At 46.5% G+C, this 18,825-nt stretch overlaps 1 protein-coding gene across 1 annotated transcript in view; it reads right to left on the reverse strand.

The window, feature by feature from the left end:
• The window catches only part of PLPP4 (phospholipid phosphatase 4), a 127,376-nt gene that overhangs the window by 59,860 nt on the left and 48,691 nt on the right, over positions 1-18,825 (reverse strand). Inside the window, exons 3-5 of the mRNA XM_030334804.1 lie at positions 11,743-11,833; positions 6,953-7,016; positions 5,240-5,364 (exon numbers count right to left, since the gene is read on the reverse strand). Of these exons, the coding sequence (XP_030190664.1) occupies positions 5,240-5,364; positions 6,953-7,016; positions 11,743-11,833 (280 nt within the window). The remainder of the gene's footprint in view (positions 1-5,239; positions 5,365-6,952; positions 7,017-11,742; positions 11,834-18,825) is intronic.

Raw genomic sequence — 18,825 nt, forward strand, 5'->3', positions numbered from 1 at the left:
AACCAGAATCCTGCGCAGAAGTGATTTTCTACCTAGAATTCCGCACCCAGCTAAAGAGTTGGATAAAGGCACTTCTGGTATAAATATCTCAAAATGTGCAGCTCCGATGTCTTCTGCTGGGAAATGATAGGAACAGGTGCTTTTCCTCCCAGAGTTCTCCCTGTCCCCGGCTTGGAATTTCCAGCTCCCCAATTCCACAGCACCATGGCAATGCACCTGGTATGTGTTCTTGCCCTAAAGAAGACACCACCACATCTGACCATCCTGTACCCTCCCCAGGAGCTAACCCAGTACCTACAAAACAGTCAGTGCTCAAGAAGAATCTGTTAGATCACCATCAGCCAAATACACCTTTTGAGTCTTGTCTGTCATGTAAAGAACTGTATCCCATGAGCACCGATTATTCTATAAATGCCCCCTTTAAAAAATGTAATAGTTGGTTAAAAACTGAAACATCTGTGTGCACAATTACAGTGCCCTGGTCTTGCTTTAGTAATTTTTTTTTTTTAATTTAAGTTTCTTAGAGCAGTTTTAGGTTCACAGCAAAATGAAGAAGGTACACAGAGACTTCTCACAGGACCCCCACCCCCACACACGCACAGGCCCCCTCACTATCAACATCCCCCATCATCTGTTCCAACTGATGGACCTACATGGACAAATCACCCGAAGTCCACAGTTCACATTAGGGGTCACTCTTGCTGTTGTGCGTTCTATGAGTTTTGACAAATGCACAATGATACATATCCACTATTCAAGTATCATAGAGAGTAGTTTCACTGTCCCCAAACTCCTCTATTCTCTCCCTATTTATCCCCGTCCAACCCCAGCCCTCATGGTAATGCTTTTTCATACTATTTGTTTGGAGAATAAGCAACAGGTTTTCAGTTTTCTGGGCCATGTCTCCCTTGCAACTGTACGAGTCAGCCATTAGAATGTGAAGACCTCCATAGACAATATATAAACAAATGGGCATCCCTGCGTTCCAATAAAACTTTATTTACAAAAACAAGCAGGCACTGGATTTGGCCCACGGGCTGTTGTTTGCTGACAGCCTGACAACCATGTCACTTGATAGATTCTCACCATTTTTACAAGAACGAAGTTTCTTAATAGCTCCACGTGGCATTAATAATTTACTTCTATTTTCTGTCTGAAACCTAACCCTGAAACCATACCCGGTCAGAAGCAGAGACTGCAGTGAAAGACAATTCCCTTTTCAGAATATCCCTGCTTTGAAGCTCCCTTGCCTTTCTCTGCTTTAAATCCCAAATTTCTGGTAACTCTGGAGGGAACACTTGCTCTTTGAAACTGTGATCTCTGTTTTGCCCAGAAGGGTGGCCCGGGCTGCCTTACGGAACGAGTCCCATACGAAGGCTGCCATGGGGCATGCTGTTTGCCAGCCAAGCACTTCAGTGGAGCACTGACTTGTTTATGGTAACTTGGGAACAAGATCTTTTATTTCCAAAAGAAACCGTTTGCTCTTATGTTTGAAGAAAACCAACTCTCCTGCAGGATGATATGTGGACATCGACCACCTTCTAGTCACTGATTATCTATAAACAGAGCAGAAGCAAAGCCACGGTTACCTAGCCTGGAAAATTCATCTCAGGAGATCCCATGCTCCAGAACGCCTGTGTCTACTCACTCCAGTGCAACCTACAAAGTTGATTTTACTGAAGGGAGAAGGAGTGTGTGTGTCACAACTGGGGTCCACTAACGTCACCCCACTGAGGCCCAGCACCTCCTCTGAAAACCAAGAGTCATGCCAACCACGAGGCTTCCTGTTAGCCACAGTAAGAAATCCAAAGAACAGCACTGATGGTTTTTCTAAGTGGATGTGGCAGTACCCTGTAAGGCAATCACTGACCTGTCACAACAAAGAAAGAGAGCAGATAAAAATACTATCATCAACGCCTAGACACAGGGTAGGATTCTGTGTCTGCCAAGTAGTAAAAACCTGTAACTTTTCAAGTAGTGTCTTAAGCAAAAGATAGTAACAGCCTCTGTCAAAAAGCTGGTCTCCCACAGATGCGACATCAGCCATGCATTTGACAGGGCACCTGGCGGACAGCTCTGTCAGCAAATGCATCTGATAGGGAAGGTGTGCTTCTAAAACGAGCACTTTTGTGGGGCCTGGCCCTCACTCTCGAGGACCAGCGGTCTTCTGGGTTGATTTCTTCACACCCAGAGCTATTTCCTTCCCAAGGTCAAATGCAACACGGGATACTAAATTGTGCCGCTGTCCTTGGTCAACCATCGGAAAGAAAGCCAGGGTTCAGGTTTTCCCACAGGGGTTCACTTCTTTCTGCTTTTAGCATTGGAAGCCCCTTAAAGCTCAGCACCAAGTCTTTGGGAGGACAGAACATGCCCTAAAACAATAGAGAACTCGAGTGACACTACAGGGACAGAGATGGAGAGCAGACAGGGGTCAAGCCCAGGTGCATGCTGTTCCGGGGCCCTGTACACAGTGGCTGGCATCAGAATGCCAGATGATGAGCAGACGGTAACCGTGCGGTGGGGCATTCCTCCACTGGCACCACAAGTCCTCCAAAACAGACGCTCACTTAAAATGAGACTTCAGAGGGAGCGCCTGGGAGGCTCAGTCAGTGAAGCGCCTGACTTCGGCTCAGGTCATGATCTCACCGTTCGTGAGTTCGAGCCCCACGTTGGGCTCTGTGCTAACAGCTTGGAGCCTGGAGCCTGCTTCACATTCTGTGTCTCCCTCTCTCTCTGCCCCTCCCCAACTCATGCTCTGTCTCTCTGTCTCTCTCTCTGTGTCTCTCTCTCTCTCAAATAAACATAAAAAAAAAATGAGACTTCAGAAGGACAAATAAACTCAGAGCGGGAAGTGATTACAAATGGATGTTTTGCCTTAAGTAGCCTCAGAGAAGCTCGGGCCCTCCACCTTCATGCACCGCGGGGCCCTCGCTATGGGCATTCTAGGGAAGCACACTCGGTAAGCGTTTTCCCTCAATCTCCCCCGAGACTCTAGAGCCAAACCCCTTCCATTAACTGGTAAGTGTTCAGTCTCAGCCTCTGTATTCTTTTCCCAGGGCTGCCCTTACCGATGACCACCAGCCTGATGGCTAACGACAACAGCAATGTGTTCTCTCACGTTCTGGAGCCCAAAAGCCTGAAATCCAGGTGTGGCAGGGTCATGCTCCCCATGAAGCCTCCGGGAGAGGATCCTCCCTTGCCTTCTCCAGCATTTGGTGGCTCCAGGTGGCTCCCTGTGTCACTCTGATCTCTGCCCTCAACTTTACGTGGCCTTCTCACCTGTGTCTCTGTGTCTCAAATATTCCTCTGTCTTTCTCTAATGGGAACATTTGTCATTGGACTTAGGGCCACCCTAAATGCAGGATGAGCCCATCTCCAGATCCTTAATTACCTCTGCTAAGACTATTTTCCAAATAAGGTCATGTTCACAGGTTCTGTGGGCTAAGACTTGGACATATCTTCTGGGGGAACATTATTCAACCCACTATAGTCTCCAACAAACCAGACAAGAGTACGAGTTATTTGTTTAAATGAACATGGAGGGCATCTGAGTGGCTCAGTCGGTGAAGCATCTGACTTCGGCTCAGGTCATGATCTCGTGGTTCCTGAGTTCATGTTCCCCATTGGATGAGCTCAAGCCCCACTTTTGGTGAGCCCCTCTTCTCTCTATCTCTCTCTCTCTCTCTCTCTCTCCCTCTCCCTCTCTCTGACTCTCTGTCCCTCACTCATTTACGCCAAATACATAAATAAATACAAACATACATACATACATACATACATGCATACATCTTCATTGTGTTTAAACACTGAAAGCCCTGAGACACTATGGAGTCAGAGGCTGGCATGAAGGTCAATGAAGGGTTCTTGAACAAGTTACTGAGTCTGTCTGAGCTTCACTGTCCTCATGCGTAAAATGGGGATAACCCGACCTGGGGTGGGGGGGCCACTGTACAGGTTAACAGCAACTCACTTAGAGTGTCTGGAACCCCAATATCTTGTTGACAGGGCTCTCGCCTCTAAGGGCTCTGAGCAAAATGTCCACAAGCACCTCAGGATAGTTACTCCTTGATCCAGCCACTATCAGGGAGAAGTACTCAGTCTTAAGTACTTAGAGAAAACAGGAAAGATTAAGGTAACAGACCTGCCAAAGGCATGTAACGTCAGACCTGTAAGGAATCGAGGACTTCGGGTCACAAGAGTGGCCTCTCTCAAGTGGTCACCGGTGGCCACAGTGCTTCTCCAATGATCCCAGGATCACCAACCTAAATACACAGCATGCCACTGCCTCTGGACTCCCCGGGACACGAGCTGTGTCTTATTTACCTTTGTGTCCCCCATACCTGGCACAGTGCCTGGCATTTAGTCATTCCGTAAACACTGCCGGAATGAGCCCGGGTATTCTGGAACCTCAGCTCTGGCTACAAACAATAATACGGATGAGTACCGTTGATTTAACGCACGTACTGAGTACTTCACGTATACGTTGAGTGGATTCAATAAGATAACACACCTACACATTTTGTCATGGTGGCTGCTCCAGAAATGACAGCGATCATCATTACTTATTTTAACTCTCGCTCCAATCATGGAAGCATTATCATCCCCATTTTACACAGCGGGAACTGAGGCAGGGGAGGGTCAGTCACAGAGCTAATACCTGACTGAACCAGGGTTTGTCACACTTCAAAGACCTATGTGCTCTGCACTACACCGCCCTGCACCTGATTCGTATTACTTAGCGTTGGCTTTAAGGCTGGTCCCAGCTTGCATATCTATAACCAGACTATATATTGGGGTGTGTGTGTGTGTGTGTGTGTGTGTGTGTTTATGTATTTGTATATGTGTATATATGGGCTATAGATTGGTACACACACAATACTGTCACCGAAAGAATGAGCTAGATAAGAACACAGAGCTGAAAAGCTTAAGGTCCCAGAGAACGTGATAAATTCCCTTGCACTGTCAGGCTCCTGAATCGCACTGCCAAAGGGTAAAGTGTCACATGTCACACTCTGCTGAGCTCATAAAAGCAACACATACAATGTCTTGTAAACTCTAGAGCCTCATCCACAGGCTTATTACTTGCTGGCAAATTCTTGTTTCTAAGCCTACAGGGAAGAAGAATGAACTGTGCTCAACATTCATGTCCCAGCACTTTCCTCTCGACCGAAAATCTCAAGGCAAGTGGTCAGGAAACACGACCCGGAATTAAAGAGGGTCCCAGCCACCGTGAACTTACAGGAGGAATGGATGCTGGGGAAGCTTTTGCGGCCCTCGGACACCAGGTCGGGGTCACCCGTGCAGTGCATTTCCGAGTTCATCACTCCATCTGGAAAGCAGCGGTAAAAGAAATCGGGGCGAGGTCTACAAAAGACACCATGGACATTTTCAATATAAAATGCTGCCATCACAAATGAACCCCAAGCTGACCCCCACCACTCCCTGCTGCCCCCAGCTCCTCCTGTCACTGACACCAGAGCTCCCCATGGACCATGGGGGTCTTGGGAGAAGCTCAGGCTTCAGGGTCAGAAAGCTCTGAGTTGGAACTCCCGCTTGGCCACTTACTAGTTTTCTGACCTTGGGAAGGCTGTGTAGCCTCTCCCAGCCTCAGTTTCCACATCTGTAAAAGGGGGGGGATCGATACCCACCCAGAGGTGAGGTCGTGAGGTTTAGAGGAGATGACTAGATAGGAGGCCCTAAGCACAGTGCCAGAGAAATAGAAGGTGGTTCCTGCCTCCATCCACAGCTCCCATTCAGAGGCTGCTCTCAGGACCCCAGACTCCAGGTTTCTCACGTCCCTACATCTTGAACTTGGATGGCCAATTGCCCCTCGTTGAATAGCAGGCTTCACCTAACCTCACTGAGAGGGAGGACCCGACAACTCGGCTCCATGATGCACAGCTCATGGCCATCCAGGCTGGCCTCTCTGGCCCACATCAAGGGAGGCAGACCTCACAGGAAGTGGGCGGAAGCTGGCCCCCTGAGGTCAAGCCACCTGTCGCAGACACAGCCAGCATTGACTGAGCCCTTCCTGGGGACCAGGCACAGTGCTGGGCACTGCACGAGCATCATAACGTATGATTCTTATGCCATTCCCGGGACTTCCTTCATCTTACAGTTGCAAAAATGAAGGTTTAGAAAGGTAATACTCCTGCCCAAGGTCACATACAACCAGTAAGTGGCAAAAGCAAGCAATTGGATTCTTGCACCAACACACTTCACCCCATGTTTTTTTGTCTCCCTCAGGTGAGGATTTTTACACAGATGGGTGATAGCCAATCATTTCCCATTAATTCAACTAATATTTGCTGAAGGCCAGCCATGGGCAAGGCTCTGCTAGTTCTATAAACGCTAGGGCCCTTTTCTGCCCATATTGGGTCACGCTGACTTCCTGATCTTCCCAGCTCTCGGATCTAGGCCCAATAATAGTCTATCAATATCTATAACCTATCAATAATCAGAATCAATAATCTATCAGAGCTGCTGGCGTACTCTCTCTCCCCTTATCGGCTAATGTTCTCCAAATGTAGTTATTCACCTACTGAACCAGAACCTTAGAGCAGACAAGGCCTGGGAACCAGCATTTTATTGGGGCCTCACAGCAACTCTAAACAGAAAGTTGGAAGAATACCCCAGCCCCAGGTGATGCATGGCCCAATCTGTATCCACCTTCTGCCCTCTTGCTACCTGGCCAGCACCCTCCACCAGGTAGATAATCAGTAAATGCTGAGGTTCTGAGAGGGGAGCTAACCTGTCCACGGCCAACAGCTAGTCAAGGCTGAAGTCAGGCCTCAAATTCAGGTCTTTCGACCTTTCACCTCTATGGAGACCAGCTCACTGCTGGAGCAGTCAACAGAGAGGCAAGATAAATGGAGAAGAGGAATCGCTTCCCATGTGCCAATCCACAGATGACCTTGAGAGTCTAAGCCCTTTGTTTCTTTTTGCAACTTACCTTCCCACTATCAACTTAATAGTGTTTGTGCAGACTCCATTCAAAGCAAGAGCCAAGGATACTGCTACAAAACAAAACCAACAGACAGAAAAATAATGAGCTGGTTCCCAATCACAATCATCATCCTCATCATCGTCAACATCATCATCAACATCATCATCAACATCACTGTTCCGTGATAATACTATTCGATTTATGACCATAGAAATATGAACCAATACTTTAAAAAAACAGAGGTAAGTCTGCATGGCTAGAGTAAAATATAATTAAGACAAGACTCCGGAGAGTGACTCATAAAATGCCAAGCCCCTATGACATGAAATTTATCTCTCCTCCCTGACTTTTTAATATTTTTAATATTGGAAAGGAACACATCCATTATGTTCTGGCCTGATAGGAACAGATTTAATATTACAGCATATAGAATTCCTCTTAGTGGTAGCAAGAAACTAACATTTTTCTTTCTTTCTGGCAATCTTCTCAAACATAATTCTAATCACAGCATCTGCTGGTATCCGTCTTCGGAGCAGGACATTCCCACTTGGCGATTATCTCTTTGTTGACTCTTCACCTGCTGACAGCTGTCCATTCGTTATCAAACAAATCACTTTCTGAGAAGGTAAACAGTCCCAACACGTCACTGGGTTTTGAGAAGGTTGGCCAGGTGGTACTTTTTTGCCATCTAAGGCAGTAGGAACTTCTGGAGTACATTATTTAAAAATATACAGCATGGAAACTTTCTCTAAGTGGCTTGGAAGGATTTTGCTGGCTGAAGTACAGATCATCCAAAGGGAGAGAGCTTTCCCTGCAAGGACCTCCCAGGTCTCTCCCATATTTATCAAGACCTCACAAAAGGCAAGTCAACATAATGGAAGGTCAAATACCATGCATAAGCGATAAAAACCTATTGACGCCCCCATTCCATTGTTTTGTTGAATAATAAAACATATAAGCTACCGTTTCCCTTTGGCAAATATTAACTGTTCAATAGTAGCTGAGATTTATGGAAGAAAATAGCAGTGGCGGGACATTTCCAGGAAGGGACTGCCTGGACCAGTTCATGGTCATCAAGGGAGACAAATGTGTTCTACAAGCAGAAAGTACTATGGAATGGCTGACACAGTCACTGAGGGCACCGGCCACAGAGATTGATACAAAACCTGTCTGCTTTTAACAAGTCATGGGAAGCAGAGAGAATGGGAGGGACCGGTTCAAATGAATACTTTTGTCAAAGGGAAACAAATTACCTAAGAGCGAGACATGCAACAACTGGCCATATCTGAGTGTGGCAGCAAAGGATGGATGGGCCACCAGTGTGAAGAGCAGAGCAAGAGTCACAGCCCCGCACTGCCATTAACACACCAAGCAGGCAACTGGGATGTATAAATCGGAACCGAGCGTGGGGGAATTCAGAGAGATCCCGCTGATTACATCCTGTACACACAGACCCTTCCTTCTGAAATGCTGGCTTCCCTCCTCTCTGGCCACCTCAGAACACTGCTGAGAGGTCTCCTTTGCCGAGAGGAGGGAAAATGCCCTGAGCTATCTTCACTGATGTATTCTCCCCAGAGCTACAACAATTCACAGGCTGTGGGATCACCCTGCAGGACTGGGATCTTTTCCTGCTAGAGCTGGTTTGGCAGACTCACTGTTGGGTTTTCCCAGCTGGGTCAGACTCCTTCTTATTCGGGTCCTAGCATGGCCTCAGCACCGAGGAGGTCTCCGGAAACAAGCATTGCTAGCTGATCTCCCAACGCCCTTAGGGAATTTCATAGACCGCTACATGGATCCAGAACGCCATACATGTCCCCAGCCTCAGCACCGGCTGGGTTTATTGTAACACAGGGCGGTTCTTTGAAAAGTTTCAAGTAGCTGAACTAGAAAACGTGTAGATGCGATGTAACCACCAACAGCTGGCAACTTCACTCTCTGATCTAAAAGCCTGAAGGAGACAGAAGACAATCGGGCTCCTAACTGGTGCTATTTAGGGTGAAAGTCATCCCAGCATTCTGGATGTAAACTGAACTGATTATTTTTGTCTGAATAGTACAACCCCTGGGGGACCAATATGGGGGCCTCTCACTGATACCAGAGGGTAGGCTGGGCCCAGATCAGATGCACGAAAGGCTGGCTGAGCAGGAAATGAATGGCCCCGATCAGGGATGTTTGTTGACTAACAATAACCCAGTGGGTCTGTTTCATAAGGGCTGTGTTTACAACATCCCACAGCACAGTGGGTTTGAGAGATTACGCAAACTAAACCAAAGACAAACCAGACTATGTCCGATAAAGAAATTCAAAGTGAAGTGTCCAGTGAGTTAGCCTCCGAGAGGCCTGTATTGAGAACAATACTGCTTATGTGCATCCCAAAGGATTAGAGGGCTTTTGCTGTTACTTTGCTTGTTGGGAATTCAGCACTGTGGTATTTCCATAACAGGGGTCTCTGTTATACCAATCGGCCGTTCTGCAGCCAAACCCCTAAAAGCCGGATGCTGCATGGGGGCAACCCTCACCCATCTTGTTCCACGGCACACGCACAAAGGTGGCCACTGTGGACATGCGGCTAAAGGAAGGACTTGGGATTCAGGTCTGCTAAAGAAGGGACCTGAACACTAAACCACTCTCACTGAGAAAGTCCTGAACTCCAGATAACACTGGAAACACTACACGTGATTTTCTGTCCTTGGTTTTGAAAGATTACTCTTCCAGCCCCCTACTTCCAAGGCTTCCTAAAAGAAGTTATTAAAAAAAAAAAAAACAAAAACCACCTGTGTACAACTGGAGGCTCTTTATCATTTTTACAGGGCAAGCTCTCATTTATTTAGGCAAACAGAACATCCAATAACTCCACCTTGTGTGTTAACATATAGGGGGCAGGATATGGTGTGCAATTTCTAAATGTCACTCTAAGGGAGATTTAGCAGAAAATGAAAAGGTCTAGAGAAGTAACTTACTGCCATAACAACACACAACTCCAAAAGCTGGCAGTAAATTATAACCATAACCATGAGAGACAGGTCTTACCCACAGTCATATTACCTTGGGACTCGGTTCCAGGGGAGCAACTAGAATAAAAAGTAAGGCAAAGGATTGCCAGGTCAACTGAGACGACTCCCAGTAGGACGTTTCAGGGACCATGGGAATATTTATCCAAACACTGACTATGCCCTCCTTGGAAAAACTGACCTTTCTGCCACATCAGCTGAGGGGACTGAGATCATGTGACTGCCAAATTCCCAAACCACAGATAAGCAGCCGGGTAAACACTTGACCTGAGATAGGGCACCTATAGGCTGGCCAGGGACTCATGACTTTTGTGTCCGGGTATGAAAAATGGGCTGAGCCAGAGGGTCTGCCCAGGAAGTCTGGTCCATTAGATGCAGAGGTACTTGGAGGTGGGCATTGGAGGTGACAGTCCTATGGGTGTGGGGCGGGAGCGCCTACCGCTGCAAGCTCGAACCCCATAGAAATCAAAAGTATGGGGCAGCAGAAATGATGGGCCCACTGGAGGATTAGGCAGGACACCTGAGAAGTAGAGGGAAGGCACATTACAGAGAGAAGCATGTCTCTATCCCCGTCCCGATGGCCCGGCTCCCTATTCTAGTTCCCATACTGCTCCTCTGTCCCTTTTCCCCCTATTCGTGGCTATCTGTGAGATTGCTGATATAACCCTGTAACTAAACCCCTAATTTATGTGAGCTAATTGGAGAGAGATTCTGTTCTGTTCAATTAGAGCCTAACCCAAGCCCGGTTATGTAAGAAATGTTCCCTGTCCTGTGTCAGAGCACAAAGCCCCTTAACTGTTCTGCCTAGCCAAGATTTTGCCCTTACGCTCATTCTTGTACCAAAAATAGAGAAGACCATGTTTTGCTACCTTTTCATTTCCTCAAAGCCTAATAATTTACAAACATACCCTCAGAGGGGCAATATCTCATTTTTCCAGATATATTATCTAACTGAATAATAAAGTCCATACAACACATCAAAAACACAGTTTATGTAAGAGTTTGGATAGCTTTTATGAGGTGTCAAAAAAAAAAAAACATAATTCAGTTTTCCTAAGGATCAGAAAGCTGAAAACCTGGCTATTGGGTATTATTTGGGTTACTCAGCAAGCCAATTACCTTTGCTTTCTCTTAATATTGTCATTTACTCAGTCCTTTAACTAATATGCAGATCATAAAAATGGGTTTAATCTTAAAAATGTCAAACTTGCGTCACATGCAGATACAGCTTAGCTTGGGGAGAATTTGTTACAACGGTCTTATAATCGATGGCAAAGACTACAACACTCTCTATACAATAAAAATTGCTTAATTTTAGAAATGTCCCCAAAAAGATGAGTTATAGAGTTTATTTCCGAATTCTGTTATATTTTACATCTGCTTTTGCCCATTTGTGCCTCCAGCCAATGGTGACAGATCAAGAAATCTGTGCCTGATTTCTGAATTGCCTGTAATTTATTAGTCACAAATGTGGGATTTGGCAGTCAATAGTGACAGTTTCAGATCATCTTTGCCTTACCACTAAGAGCTACCCTGATCTGGGATGTACAGACGGACATTCACATTCAGCACAATGGACAGCAGCCAGGCTGCCACTGAAGGTAAGGTGTTTTTTACCATCTGCGAATTGGCTCTTCTTAGGGCTAAAAGTTTACCTTCTCTTGTTTCTCCCAAGTTTAATTTGACCAAGAGAAAAATCAGCTGAGTTCAACAGAGATTTTTTAAATCTACTTATCTAATTAAGTTCAGCCCCATCCCCTAGAGCAAGAACTGTGAATACTCTACCTAAGAAGGCTTCCTTAATTTCAGTCTTGTCTGTTCGCCGGATAATTTTCACCACACAAATAACAGCCAGGGGTGTGAGGAAAGAAATTGCCTGGAAAAAATAACAAATAATCCCTTATGAGGACAGCAGTTTGCTATCAGAGGGCTGATTGATAATTAGTTCAAGTTAGTTTCATTTAGACTCACTAGTTGAATGATGTTACTGAACTCCTGACCTCAAAGAAGGAGGATTTATATCTATACTTAGAGACTCTGACGACTTAAAAAAAATTGGAGGTCTGATTGTGGGTTATAATTGATTTGCAATTGCTGGGAGCCACCTTTAAAGTGGTGGCTTTTTAGTTTTTTTTTTTAAGTTTTTTAAAATGTTTATTTCTGAGAGAGAGAGAGGGAGGGAGACACAGAGTGTGAGCAGGGGAGGGGCAGAGAGGGAGACACAGAATCTGAAGCAGACTCCAGGCTCTGAGCTGTCAGCACGGAGCCCAATTTGGGGCTCGAACCCACGAGCTGAGAGACTGTGACCTGAGCCGAAGTTGGACACCCAACTGACTGAGCCACCCAGGCGCCCCAGAGTGGTGGCTTTTTAAACAGGAAAGAATAGCCTATAATGATGACTCATCTTTGCCAGAGGACCCCCTCACATCCTCCACTGCAGAAAGAACCTTTGGCCTCCCATCCCCATCTCTCTGGCAACACACTGGACTTGCTTAGAGTCAATCGATTCAGTTTCTTTGATGTTCTTTTACTAAATTTCATTTCCTCCACAAAGCAGAGTTTAATACTTTTGCTTACCGTCTCCCTTCCTTTCTTCCATCTCCTCCCCTCCCTTGGCCCAAAGCACACAGAAAAGTACAATAAGTGTTTAATGAAGCAAGCTGGTGGGATTCAGATGCAAGCAACATTGATTACAGAGCGCTCTATGAGGCAGGAACTATGTTTGGGTAGCATCAGGCACCGGTGTCTCTTAAATCCTCATGATGACTCTGTGACTATACTTTGCCAGGCTTGGGGACTAAATGATGTGCCCAAGGACATACAGCTGGTGAGTAGCAAGGCCAGGCTTTGGAGACCAGGTTTTCTGCCTGCCATATCTAGCCTTTATTCAGCATTCTACAATTAGTAAGTTGTTTTCAACATTCCAACAACCAGGAGAACAGTATTGAAGTTACTTCCTTACTGATTATAACATCTCAGGAAAACAATATCAGAAGGGACTAATTATCTCACAAATTCACAACTGACCTAATACACAGTGGTAGGAAGGGTGGGGTTTGGTGACTATTGACCGATAGTGCTCACACCTTTGGAAATCTCCACCTGTAATGCAATGCCACTTTTTGGAAAGGGACTTTCTAATGGGGATAGGCTTGGCTAGAAGACACTTTTCTTTTATAAAAAGAATTCACCCAAATGAACACAGTCTTTCAAAACGACTGGAGATGCTCTACACACTTGCTGCAACTAGACTGCAAGAGCTCAGCACATCCTGGGGCCTCCTCTCTGGGAACCGTCTTCAGAGGCAGCTCATGAGACGTGAGAAAACCCCTCCCCTTGCTGGCTGGTTTCTTTCCCAATTACAATGGCAGTAACCAGCTGGATGGGCCTCCTTATCAGCTGTGGTCCTGAATGACTTAGCTGTTTAAACACCACATCAGCAAGTCCTATCACCATGGAAGGTATTCAGAAGAATGTGGCACCAGTCTAAGGGCAGCTGTATAAGAGGAGATTCAGAACTAAAGCAGAGAAGCAGAAGATTTCCCCAAGGGCGACTGGAAAAGGCAATGCTCACTTGTGCATTAATACCTCCAGCGACATCTGTGAAAGTTCCCAGGGGTGCCTGGGTGGCTCTCACACTTGAATAGCAGTCGGGTTCATTACAAAGCTGAGTCCCTCAAGTAGCCTTACAAGACCCGTCTGGGAATCTACATTTTGTACCAGATGTCTCAAATGATACTGATGCTGGTGAGTCAGAGGTTTGACTCGCGCATTTAGTGTTTCAAGAGTGATGATGGAAGCCCCTGCTTACTTAAGTCCAAAGTTACAGTCAAGGTCCAAGAAGTCCTTAGCTCCCTGTTTCCTCTCACATCAGACACGCAGACGAGGCCACACACTCCCCAATAGGGAAAAGCAGCTCACTCAACAGTGAATGGCGCACAGTGACCCCACTGATACTCAAACCTTAAATACCAGAATAGCGCAGGACTGGAGACGACGTTACAAGGCAATCCCGGATGGAATACTCTAAGGTAAGACTGACATAAAACCCCAGAAAAGATACGAGTTGGCAAGACCTTGCCTACCTCAGAGGCTGCCTACAGGAGATCCTGAGCTGGAGTGTACCAACCAAGAGGAGACAGGGACACCACAGGGGAGACCGAAAGCTCCAGGCCCATGAGCAGGAGTCGGAGAAGGCATCAGGACCGCCCAGTGGCTCCAGGCTCGCAGCCTGATGGCAAGGGGATCTCCCTGAGCACCGCTTCCTGTCTCAGCTCCCCTACTTCCAACAGAGCCCGACCCCCAACTCTGATGGCCCAACCAGAGCCATCACTTAATTTCACCCCTTCTACAACTTTCCTACGTAGATGCACATTGGTCTGTTTTCTAGAACCACCAAGAAACTACTTCCTAGGCCTATGCTAGTCACCCAGGAGGGCGAGGGCTCCCCAGCTCATGAGCTTCACATGAGGGAATGCATCAGAGGAAGAACCACAGCACCCATCATCCAGGCGGCCACAGAAATGTCTGTGCCTGGGGGTGTAGCCATCTTTCCTTCCTCCCCTCATCCTAATGACACTTGGGCTCCGATCCCACTTCTTCTTCCTGGAAACGTATCTGCCATATCCTTGGACAGCACAGTCTTCAAGTCAGCATAGCCAGAGACATATTTACATGTGTCATCTCTCCCCCTTTTTACCAAGATTTTCCAACTAAAAGGTAGATTTAAGAGATTAGCCCCAGAAGCCAACCCATTAGGAAAACAACTTCCTTCTGGGCGGAAGCACCCCCGAACTGAGTACGAGGAGTGGACACAAGAATGGGTACCCCCTTTCACCCAACAAACCAGACTGAATGGAATCCAGGGCGCACCCCTTCCACCGCTCCTGCAAAAGCCTTTAAAGGCGGCTGCTCTGCTGCCTGAGCCCTTGGAGACAAAGACACACAGACAGGAAGTGGGGGTGACCACTTCTACTTCCAAACAGATGTGGACATGTAGGACAAAGAGGCAGGCAAAATTTCCCCTGCTATTGTTTTCCCTTAGGTTAACTTTTCCAAGCTTTGAATGTTTTTTAAATCCTGGGAATGAGCCCAGTGGAAAGACAGTGAATGCTGAGTGCTTATTAAGAGGGACCGGAGAGAGACCAGAACGATGAATTCCAGCCAACCACTACTGCAGGACGCGGAAAACAGACTGAACCCTTCTCCATGCTTGAGTTTCCCTCACTAGTTACGAGAACAGAGGGCTGCCCCGCGTACGGACGTAAGTGTGATAAACAGCACTAACGTGCTCTGAAAACTTAATTAGGACCATGGTAAGTTCTGGGCATTTCATGCAAATTAACATATTAACACACGTTTACTTTATGGATAGGAAACTAAGGCACAGAGAGGTTAAGCAACCTGCTGAAAGGCACACAGCTACTGAGTGGTGAAGTAGAGATTTATACCCAGACTGTTTTTATATCAAGCTCTGGGATTTTAGCCATGGTGTTATAGCAGTTCTCACCTTAGAAGTAAGAAGCATTAATAAAACATGGTAAATGCCTTTTCTCTGGAGTTGGAGGGGGAAGTAAGGGGGCTCACATCCAGGAACATGGGCAAGTCACAGAAATGTTAGGGACAGCTGTCATGGATTCAGCACCTACTATGTGTGATGGGCTTCCCTCACATTTGTCTAATCTTCTAACTACTCTCCTGGGGGAAACATCCTCCTCACACAGCTAACAAAACCGAGAAAGAAATGAATTCTCAAAGGCACACACCCGGTGGGCCTAGAAACCCCAACCTGCACTTCCGTGCTGCCTGGGCTGGAGTCTTGAATCGCAGCGATCACCTTGGTCCAAATGCCTCATCTTACAGGTGAGGAAACTGAGGCTGAGATCATTCTTGCATTAAAGAATGGCTTTGTAAGCTACTAATTAACTGTAGCGCACAGAACCCAAATATCAAGATAATATATCTCAGTCATCAGGCAGGGTCCAGTTTGTGGCTGGTTTTGCCTGGTGCTATTATACAGGCTGAGAAACACAATGTGCAGAACAGACTCCGATTAAGGAGAGCTGGGTTCAAGCTCCAGCTCTGACGCTTACCAGCTCTGTGGCCATGATCAAGTCACTCAACCCCTTCACCTTTGGATCTCAGTTTTCTCATCTCTAACATGGGTGCAACAACACCATCCATAATAAATACTGCTACTGGTATTTAAATTCACCAGCAGTTATTGGATGCTTCCTCTGTACCACACACTAAACAAAGCACTGGAAGTCTATCACCCCACTTGATGCTCTCAACACTGTAGGAGGCGGAGAAGAGTGTTATCAAAGGCCCTTTATACAAGTAAGGAAACTGAGGCACTGAGAGGGTAGGTGATTCTTCCAAGTCACATAGCTAGAAAGGGGATCTGAGGCAATCCAGTCTGGAATGTACAGAGAAGCCCGACCCAGAGAATCCAGCAGTTAGCATCCAGCATCTACTGGATGCTACGATGTCATTATTTCCCCAGGGAAAAGTGTTAACAAATGACCCAAACCAGTAAAGGAGTACCAGGATCCTGTGACCACACTACTGGGAACAAAGCGGTTTGAAGCTCCCGCCCCCTATGCCCTGAGTCTGAGCAGTGCCGGGAGGAAGTCGGGAACAGGGAAGAGCCTAATGCATCCAGGCAACCTGCCATTGCCTACACGACCAGCGACCAGAGTCTCCACCGGGGACCGGCCTTGTGCGTCCACCAATGAAACCAACACAGGAAGTACTGTCAGTTCCTGGCCACTGCTGCTCCAGAAGGTGGGTCACCTGCGCCACTGATACAAGACACGGTACTTCCAGGATGCTTCTGGAAAATGACAAAGCAGGGCCAGTGTGTCTGACGTGGGAGGGGCACAAGTATACCGAGAACTTTTAACAACGAAAGGGCTCAAACTCTGATGTCAGGATGTTAACCAGAGAAGAGCCTGTCACCGGAGTTCATTCATATCAGACAAACAACAGGCCCGGAGTGCCTTAATTTCTGGCACTTGACAGATGTGCTGAAAAGTGCTTATAGAGACAAGCCAGGACATGCAGTGCAGACACCTGGAAAGGGCCTTGCTGTGGGTAAGAAATTACAGCCCATCACGGAGAAAAGAGCTGTCTACGACTTTTGCAAAGAGTCTAAAAATTAAACTGTCTATCATGAGCCAGCTTTGTCTCTTTTCCTTCCCTCCTCCCCCCAAAATTAACTTTCTGTCTTCCCTAGAAGCATTCTATACTAGAATAGGAAACACTGTTATCGAATCAACACGGTATCAGTAATATTTTACAGAAGTAAATCTTCTGGACTCACTGTGGCCAGGGCAGAAAGAACAAGGGCAAAGGACAGGTGTTGGGTAGGGTTTGTTTGTTTGTTTGTTTAAGCCAAGTAAAGCAACTGGGGGACACCAATCATCCCATCAACTCACTACCTGAGCTTACCCATCAAGAGCTTTCCTGGGTCCATCCAAGTCATGTTCATGTCTGTGTCCCTGGGCCCTGTTCACTGGGCCCACATGGCCCCTGCTTTCTTGTGTCTGTGCCTTGACACACCAGCTCTTCTGCATGCGATCGGCTTCTCAACACCTTTCCACATCACCTGAGCCCCAAAGGAGACATCACAGTTGAATGGGTCCATGAGGGTCTAGCCTCTGGCAGCTGGCATTCAAATCGGGGTCTAGCAACTGGTGGTTGTATAACCTTGGACAAGTTGCTGAATCTCATTGCAGTTGCCATTTTCTCCATTGAAATGATGGGATTCCAAAAGTGATGACCTCAACAGATTGTGACAGGGATTATCTCAGATGCCACTGTAAAGTGGTGAGTACAACTCCTGTATTCCAGAGATGTTACTTGTTGTTGTTACTGCCATGATGATGATGACGATGATGATGGTGGTGGTGGTGATGGTGATGATGGCGATGAGAAAGCTCCCTGCAAGTTTACCCAAGCCTCTAGCCCTTTCTAGATTCTATTTTTTTTAGAGTACCATCTCCACCAGAAGCCTGTAGGACCCCTATATACAGGATATACCCCCCAGATCTGATTTGACTTCCCATCACCTGAAGCTCCTATGGCTTTTCTTACCCACAGCAGGCTGGAAATGTTCCTTGAATCTACAAAGACACAACTACTAAGACAGAAACAAAGAGTATACTAAAAAGCAAAAAACAACACAAACTAAGTCTTCCTACAGCAAAAAGCAGGTTTTCAAAGATGCTATGATAAACCCCACACACTCAGGAGGGAACCATGATGACTTTGGAATAAGGAAGCAGCTTTCCATAAAGACAGCTAAAAGTTTGGGAACTTCCCAGAAATGTTAATTCAAGACTCAGTATATGTGAAAAGAATTCTCAGCCTGTCTCTCTGGTCAACAGGAACCCAGAGTCATCAAGGGATACAAACTCTCAGAATCAAACAATCCAACCACACCCAACTTCCATGTAGAAGTTCCATCGTCACCTTAGCTGAAAGTGCCAAAGACAGAGAAAATGAGAGGGGCTTCCTGGTGATGTTATCACCATTGACTCTGTACTTAACTCAATCCCTTACCATTTTAATACTGTTTTTGTGACCTCTGACCAAGTGGCTCCTCTAAAACATACATGCATGTGCGCACACACACACACACACACACACACACACCGCTCCAGAGGCACTAATTTCCCAATCAAAAGACATGTGGTTTATTACAAGCTGTCTTTAAATAACACTTTGGTTAGGAAGTTAAAAAGTTTGCCTTTAGATTAAAACACTCCAACCAAGGGGCACCTGGGTGGCTCAGTTGGGTAAGTGTCTGACCGACTCTTGATTTCAGTTCAGGTCATGACCTCACAATTCATGAGATCGAGCCCC

This window comes from Lynx canadensis, chromosome D2 (genome assembly GCF_007474595.2).
Source record: "Lynx canadensis isolate LIC74 chromosome D2, mLynCan4.pri.v2, whole genome shotgun sequence".
Lineage (NCBI taxonomy): Eukaryota > Metazoa > Chordata > Mammalia > Carnivora > Felidae > Lynx > Lynx canadensis.